A 9,211-nucleotide genomic window follows, 5' to 3' on the forward strand; every position below is an offset into this window, starting at 1 on the left:
TTGAGGTTTTTCCTTAAGAAGTGTAAATCATGATTTAGTGCAAAAAGAAATACACAGAGTTAAAATACTCATAGCATGTTCTATCAAATTCTATGTATGTCTGTACACTGAACCTCTCAATCGAAAGATTAAAAACAAGTTGAAATCATAGAATCAGCAATATGATCTTCTATATGTTTCTTTACAACCAAGGAATCAAAGTTCCATGACGGGCTGCACTAACATATAAACCCCCACCCCCCCAAAAAAAAAAAACACCTCAGGGGTTGACATAAATTACTAGTAGTATTATAATTGATAGATTTAAGGTGCTTTAGAAATCAATACTATTCTCAGGAGTCTTTTAAACTAGCAAGGGAATATTTGGCTTTTAAGACCCTATCTATCTTTTTGTTGTGTAATAGCATTAATGATATCTGTTTACACTAATCATTTGGTGTCACATGTTACTGAATCATGATTGAAGCACTGATATAACCATCAGGAAATTGACTGTCTATCAGAACTAGAATCTGAATCTGGACTTTCTTTAGATCAAGCCTATTTTACTCATCAAGGTGGCCCCTAAAAGCAGGGAGGCTTGTTGGTTCTTGTCAGACGGCAGTGGGTTGTCCACTGACCAACTCAAGAAAAATAATCTACTAAAAAGAAGATACCTAGAACAATGTGCATTTACAAGTTGTACACTTTTATCACCAACAAGGATTGTGATGGAATGGACAGAATCTCTCAATCCTCAATTAGAGGTCTCGCATTTGAGCTTGGGTACCAAAAAAAACCTATTAGGGAGCACTTTCCCCTTAAGTAGGCTTTACACGGCGCGAACCCAGATTAGTAGGAACCCCAATATGGATACCGAACACACCTGACGGGACCTAAAATAAATGTATTAGCTAAGCGCTTGTTTGGAAAGTCATCTTGTAGTTGAATCTGGGTGTAACTACACAGATTTGGCATGTTTACTTGGTCAGCATGGAATTGAGTGTCATCAAGGCGGCAAGAACTGGTGATTGGCATGTTCTTTCTTTTTTTTCATTTTTAATATTTCTTATATACACAAATTTGTCACACATTAGATCTTATTTACATGTTCATCTGAAAAAGATCATTTAATTTTTTATAATTATTTCATTTAAAGTAAGAAAAGATGAAAAAATGTAATAACACTTGGGTAACCAAACATGACAATGGAAATTACATTGTAATTACGTTGTGACAAACAACATAATGACTATACTATGTAAATTGAGTGTCACTGGTTGTCTAATTACTTCAACCTGTAGCCTATTTGCCAAACTTATTTTTTTTCTCAGAAGTGCTTATTTTTAAAAAGTGAAGTGTTTTGCCAAGCTTTTGGGAGAAAATAAGTGTTTGCGGGGTAGCAGAAGTTGTTTTTCATAAGCTAAAAAAAGGAGCTTTTCCCTAAAAGCATTTTAAAAAAAAAACACTTCTGAGAAAAATACACTTAAAAGCACTTCTAAAAAGTTTGGCCAACCATTAATTGTCGCTCAAACAGGCTATTGGTTTCCAAATAGGCCCCAAACTAAAACATATTCTCCACTAATTGGCATCGCCTATATAGATCTTCTTTTCCTTCCATTATCATAGTCTAAGAAAAATGAAGAGAGCAGAAAATTATGAGCTGATAATATAGCTCACAAAAAAGCCAGTTCTTAGATTTCCAAAACTCAACAGTCCCTGCAAACAGGAAGAAACTATCTGGATTAACCAGCCAAAGCTATCTTTCCAGAATGAGAGAATGCAGGAAGAGACACTACAATTAACATAACAGCCAGCAGGAAAATGTTAGCTAGCACGGCAATTGCTTTCTCCAGTAAGACGCTTGAACCTCTCTCAGTGCAGGAGAAGTAGTATAAAGTATAGAGAGCTATACAGGAGACAAAAGTACCTAAAGTAACCACCATATGAACTAAGAATTTCTTTTTTCCCTTTTTCTCCCTTTTTGGGGTGGGGATAAAGCGTAGAGATCTGCCGAGGGATGTGCACATTTTGTTGTTTGCAGCATAATATAAGAATTCTTGTAAGATAGAAACATAAAGAGAAATGTATTCAACAAATTATGAATATGCAATATGGCACTTGTTTGTACACGAACCTCATAAGAAAATGATGATACTTGGAGGTGGCAACATGCATAAATCATTAATAATTGTCATATTCTCTCAGACCAAGTATTTTATATTTAAGTGTTGGAAGTGGACACCCCCTAATCAATAAAGGGCAATTGTGAGGGATGACAGTGACAACATATAAAAACACCATAACAGGAGGTAAACGCTTGATTGTTCCACTGCCTGATTTAAAATTAATCAAACTGATCGAATTTTCTAGATCCAAGTAGTTTAAGAATTGATATTACCACATGCATATCAAATCTCATCTATATAACTGGAAGCCAAGTATAATAGGTGCCATGAGAGGATTTTGATTAATCCTGTTGATAGATGTAATATTTAATGAGTGATACAATATTCCAAGTGCATACAATGAACATAATAAGATGCACATCATGAGCCAGAAAGAACCCAAGAGGGCATTACACATGGAACAAACAGCAGAAGAGAATTAAACGCATAGTTGCATCTTTAATGATATTACACTTGTCAATTGACTTAAATAAACAACCAGAAAAACCTCGCAAAGTTGTAACTGATTCAGCCTCTGAAAGTGGAAGGCCTACGAGTCAACAAGCGTTTGAAAGGAAACAACGAAAGCCGATAAGATGTCCTACGTTTCATATTCCCTGCAAAGGATGGATGGAAGCGTTAAAACATAAGCTTTAGGCGGAAACTAAAAAGGAAAATTCATCAGAAGAACAGAACAATACAAGATAAATATGACTAATTATCTGAAGGAAAAGACACTACGCAGAGCAATTGAACTTGAAAGTTCCAACCATCCCCACCAAAAGGACATCCAATCTTAAGGAGGTAACAACAAATTTGTACCATGGCACGGAATCAAATGCTAATAACCAATAAATACTAACAGGTGACCCAAAGACAGAAATAGTTTACTCACTAAAGGCGGAGCCAGGGTAAGTTTATGGGTTCTGAACTTGCCGTTGAACCGATAGCTCGTTTAGTAACTGGTTTCACAATTAATATTTATACAAATGTAATGAATTTCCTAATATAATTACTGGGTTTAATCAAAAGCTACTGGACTCAACATATGATGCTACTAGCAAGAAAAGAACTTTTGCAACTGAGACCATGAAGATAGAGATAAAGGAGAAATGAATGGTTATCTGAATGTTATATCAGTGAATAAATCCTCAATGAAAATGACGACTATTCTGTCCACTTCACTTCAAATCTTATGCTCCATTTCATTTGACTTGGTGTTTTTCGGGACTCACATAGAAACAATTTAATTTAACGTCATTTTCTCAATAATAATTTACAATATGCTTGAGAATAGTTATTGGTGTTCAAAACCAAATGAAAAATAAGTCAATTTACCTTGAGGAAGCAAAGTTGGACAATCACTCGCAAAACTAATAGATTTATACCTGACAAAGATCCACCCAGGAGCTGATGGCTTAGTCCAGAATTATCACCAGCATGTTTCAGTTCTCCCTCTGTAACATCTTTGCTTGGCACCTTCTCAGCAACTAAACAGTCATTATCCACTTCCATTGGATTGCTATGCTCACTGTTGGTTGATCCATCAGGTAAGGTAGTAGAATGATACCTTATCTCCCTAAATTGTTCTTTCTCTGTTGGTTTGTTACTAACTCGTGTCCCAATCAAGACTCCACCATCTGCACCAATTTGATCATGGAAATCTGTGTTAACTCTACCTGAGATCCCAAGCTGCTGAACATTTGAACCAGTGAAAATTTCATCCTTTGAAAGTGTAACATCCGCCAAGGAAGAACTAGCAGAGAGAGCGACTTCAGAATCTGTTCTGCAAGTATAGTTTGATGCACTCTTTGGCAAGACAGCATATCCATTACCTCTAGCTGAACAAGTTCCAGGTTGAAAATCACATATTTTGTTCTCAGAAGTAGTATCTTGCACATCTAACTTATCTGTAATTTCCATTTCCTCATTGTCAATCATACTATTTTCTCTGACTTCAATATCTCTTATGCGGGTGTGGATTGTCACATCATCTAGCAAGACTGCATTTCCTTCGCAGCTAACTGAACTAGTTTCTGTTTGTAAATCATGCATTTTGGTCCCAGATGTATCTTTTATATCTAACTTCAATGTAAATTGTGTTTCCTCATTATCAATCCTACTGTTTTCCTCTTCTTTTTCCAAATTAGCAGCATCATTTGAAGGAGCAAGGGACAAACATGGCACCCCAACTTTTTCAGAACCAGAACCCTGTTGTTTTTTATCCAGATTATCTTCTAGAATTGAACATTCTACCGGCAGAAAATTGACACCGCCTGGTTGTTGTGATGTCCCAGAACTTGGAAGAGCCATCTCATCCACCTGAACACCTGCCAATTCTGCAATAGTATCCACAGGAACCTGCCCTGACGCTGTTGAAGATATCAAATCTTTAATCCGGAGTCCATGTGCAGGCAGGTTGTTCACAATTGAACCAAAGTCAATGGGTTTTACATCTTTTGGTACATTTCTGGAGACTGAAAAAGATTTCTGGATGTCATCTAACAGCAAATCACCCTCACCACTAGAGATAGGATCCCATTTGAGCCAATCATCAAATTCAGGTTCCTTCATGCCTGATGTTATTGGTTCAACCCTAATTGCCTCCTTGTGGTAACACTTTTTCCTTAACGCATTAGTTATAACAGTTCTGCCAAAGGGATAGAATACTTCAAAACCCATCATGCGAAAGTGCAGGTAACTCAAAAAATGAAGTAATTTCTGTAAGTTACCTACAATTTTTGGAAAGCGCTGCTTTAGCACGTTCCAGTTGGAGACCAAGCAAAGAAGCCAAATTCACTACATCATACGGCCCTCTAAGTTCAGTTACAGAAGGAGCAGCACTAGAGAAGAGAAGATTCTTTCCTCGAGTCCAATCCACCAGCAACTGGATATTTAGCAATTAGATCAGATTAGATTTGACACATTCTAAACACCAAAGATAAAAAGAAAATATAAATCATAACTCTTATATTAGGTTGAATACGTTATATTTTGTATTGAGAAAATCCCTGCCAAAAACCCTTCAGGGTGGCCCAGTGGTTTGGGCTTGGGACTTCCATGTTGGAGGTCTCAAGTTCGAAACCCCTTGCCAGCGAAAGCAAGGGGTGTGCCAACTAGATCGCCGGGCTTGCCTAGTGCAGATTACCTCTCCTATGTGGTTTGAGAGCTATTGCATAGGAGCAGAGGTTTTACCCTGTGCGCACCCAAAGGGTAACAGCTACGGGTTTCCCTTATCAAAAAAAAAAAAAAACTGCCAGAAGGTCAGGATAGTGTCACCCTATACTCGAAAAAAGCATGCCGCAAGGAGCTATGGTTCTTGTTAAGAAGCTTTACTAAATGCACATGTAACATAACATGCAAGAACTATTACCTCAATACTGGATCTTGAGGTTTATGGTCTGCTGTAAAATTACTTTTTCATTTAATAGTATTCCTACATTTTGTGTTCTATGAATTAGTAACAGTCAATATCTTTTGTCTATGCTTGACTTGTAGAATATGCAATGTGCTTCCTACATATTCACTATTTTTGGGTCCTAGCCAGGTTAGCAGAATACTATTGCCCTAGTATTATGTTCAAATCCATGAACGACATAGAATAAAGTCACAACGTATGTATAGTATTTAGTATCTAGAAATCTAAGGAAAGCCTCATATCATCTAAGAATGCCAACTGCCTTTAGATCCAACCAAATCCAAATAAAAAATTTCAGAAAAGGCAAGGCCACACAAAAAGGAAATGGCTTATAATTCAAAGTAAAGACTTCCACTTTCTATTAAGAAAATTGTCTAGCTAATAAAGGTATAATATAAGGTACATGAGATGGAGTGCATAAAAGACGAGAAAGAGAATATAAATTCCAGTTAACTATATCTAAGGAAAAATAAAAGCTGTGATGCAAACTGCAAAAATCGGGACATGTTCAAAAGCCATTTTTTAATTTAGTATAGGTGCTTCACATATAAGAAAGGACCTGTGGACTACTAATTTATCTTCATTAATGAAAAAAGAAAGGTGAGTCTAAAATGGAGCAAAATGGACAGTGAGGATTCACATTGCCAACCACAAATAGCTTCTAATTGAGGATTACTTGTTGTAGGCGTAAAAGGAAAAAGAAAGTCAAAACATAGACCAATTAGGCTTGATTACTCTAACGCATATTAGAGAACATGCAATAGTTCCTATGAATTCAACATGAAGTTTGATTTTTTAAAAAAAAAATTTACAAGGTAGAAAAGCCATAGTTAAAGGTTGCTATTGTAGAAAACTGTTTAAATTATTGTCAAGAGGATTTCATGCATTCTCTTAAACCCATACTATACCAACTACTAAAAAAAATAGAAAAGAACAAAACCAGAATTTTCCAGACTCACCTTAGCATTAGATATAGTTTGCCTTCTCATTTGAGCATCCAAAATAAGACTTGAGTATGTAATCTCAAAATACACTCCACGCTGCAATAAAAAGAAATCAAAACTATCAATCATCTAGAAAACCATAAAAAGATAAACTTAGACGTGATTCAGCTAACTTCGAGCATACACCATTTTTGGCTGCCACTCATTTTTTCCTCCACATTAAGAAGTTCTTTCAATGAATTAGCTTCAGTTAGAAACGTATGATTTACCCATCTTAGTGGTTAAGATTTAGCATACCAAAAGCCCTGGACAGAAACGAAACCCATGTCTTAAAAGGAAACAAATATAGCAAAATGAACATCGATATCTCTTTCCAAGGAGTTTTACTTGCAATAATGACAATTCCATCAACATATAGCTCCTCTTAAGTATGGAGATCCAATTGCTTGCACAGTGTTTATTCCTAACCTAGTTGCAAGACTTAATAATCAAATATCAAATGCTAAATTAAGAAATCCTCTGGAAATGGTTTAACTCAGTAAAATTAACCACCTCATCCATATATACTGACCAAAAGAGGAAATAATATCACAACTACCCCTCAGTCCCAAACAAGTTAGGACCAGCTAAAAGAGGAAATACCATGACAAACGAAAATCACAAAAGAGCATGCAGACAATTATTAGTATTAAGGGGAATACTTTGGATGATATGTGCATGAGAAGTTCTCAGTCTGGTAATCACTATCTATCTTTGATTATACTACAAGATCGAGGAGCTTAAACCATTTGTTCTACATTCCTTGCTTCTAATGTCCATACATAAAAAATCATTTATCATGTTAATTACATGATGCATGTTCAGTTTCAAATATTGAAATGTTGGTATTGTAAATGAGGAACAAAAGACATGCAGCCAGCAGGTCCTTGGCTAGGATAAATGTTGCATATATTTGCAAACTGTGATCTGCAATAACCTTTGCAGCTTTGCTCATAAGATTGGATCTTATAACACCAAGTTACATAATGCTTTGTCCACCAAACGAAAGAAAAATAAACCAAAAGCAGAATCACAGGTTATCAGAATAGAAGCAAGGGAATGACTTTCCTCTTTTTTTTTCCTAAATAGGTAGCAAATCAAGGGAAAGACTTTCTTCCAAATCACCTTTCTCCAACAAAAGTAATCATTCCTCTTTTCAATTGTCCTTTTTATTTCACTTAATAGTGTTTTCTTTTAGGAGAACACACTAATATTCTTTATAACCGAAATTTAGTAGAAATCAAAAATATATTGAGAACCCATATTTTATCCCACATGCCCAATCCTCTTCAACCATTCTATCCAAAATAAACAAAAGAAAGTAGTTCGGCCTTTGTCCATTACATGTTTATATTAAAGATGACTGCTTCATTCTAATCAGAGCCCAAAGCATATGTTATTTGATCTTTCTTACAAAGCCTTAAGCCCTTGAAAGTGACCCACCACAACTCTAACAATCTTGGACTCATTCAGACTTTTTTTTTTCAATTTATCAATAGTTATAGTCCCAATATTTCATGAAGTGCACATGCAGTAGGATTCGCATCATGAATATGATTATTACACTGATAATGGGCACACCTGAATTGCAGCTTTAACCATAGATTGCTTCAACCTAAATGGAGACTTATCCGAGAAATCAATAGCAATTATGTCCACCTAAAAGTTGAAAAGAAGAAGGTAAGCACACAAAAAAAATAGTGTATGAGATATAAAATGCAACATCTAAATAGTGTTTAATTTATGATCACGAGATTCAAAAATGACATCTTTATTTCTCAAAACTCCGTGTTAAGTCAAACTAACATGCTTAAATTAGGTGCAGAGGGAGTATTTAACGAACCTCAGAAACCTGGCAAGCCTGTTCAAACGCCTGCTGATTGAGGGGTCTCACCGCAACAATATCATAGCTTTTCAGAATCGGATTTCCAGAATTAAGAGCAGAAGCCTGAGACGAACTATCAACCACAACAGTCAAACGCGTGTACTGACGAAAAGGGGATGAAACAGGGACATTTAAGAGTTTTCTATGAAACTCTACGGCTGAGGAAAGCGAAGGTGCAAGTTTCAAAACAGATGAAAGAGGGAATAAAGGGATACAACAACGATCTGATTCCGACATTACACCTTTGAAAATGCGATTGTATGCTATTCCCGAGTAACCCAACTCCATTGCCCTGATTATGAGCTTGAGACGTATGGCTTTTAGGGTTTTTTTGTCTGTGATAATGTTTCTATCGGATTCATAGTATGGTATGTTAAGGTCAAAGAAACCCATGATGATGATGATGATGATGATGATGATGATGAAGAAGAAGAATTTGTGCGTCTGAGTGTCTCTGTTGAAGAAGAGAAATTGGTAGAGACGATGGAGAAGAAGGGGGTTTAAGGGTTTTTGGGCTGGGCCTCAACACAAATAAAATATTTATATATAAATAAACCTGTTCTTTTAATTACCAAACAAAAATGAAACATCTTTACATGATAATCCACTAATTTTATCAAGAAAAAAATGAAACGTCGAAATTTGGACAGAAGAGTACTTTCAATTCTTAGAGAATAATTTTTATTTATATTAATTTATTTTTAAAATATTTATTAAATAAATTGTTTTTTATCATATGTATTAATATGAATAAATTAATATAAATTAGGATATACTT

At 35.6% G+C, this 9,211-nt stretch overlaps 1 protein-coding gene across 1 annotated transcript; it reads right to left on the minus strand.

The window, feature by feature from the left end:
• Positions 1-2,426: 2,426 nt before the first annotated feature.
• Positions 2,427-8,954, minus strand: LOC129900709 (protein GAMETOPHYTE DEFECTIVE 1-like). The gene is made up of 6 exons (XM_055975728.1): positions 8,392-8,954; positions 8,130-8,207; positions 6,525-6,605; positions 4,880-5,034; positions 3,536-4,797; positions 2,427-2,764 (listed from the first exon to the last, which is right to left on the minus strand). Exons 1-6 carry the CDS (start codon positions 8,824-8,826, stop codon positions 2,676-2,678), a joined length of 2,100 nt encoding a protein of 699 aa, XP_055831703.1. The 5' UTR covers positions 8,827-8,954; the 3' UTR covers positions 2,427-2,675.
• Between the last annotated feature and the right edge of the window lie 257 nt (positions 8,955-9,211).

The sequence above is a fragment of the Solanum dulcamara genome, chromosome 8 (assembly GCF_947179165.1).
Source record: "Solanum dulcamara chromosome 8, daSolDulc1.2, whole genome shotgun sequence".
Taxonomy (NCBI): Eukaryota; Viridiplantae; Streptophyta; class Magnoliopsida; order Solanales; family Solanaceae; genus Solanum; species Solanum dulcamara.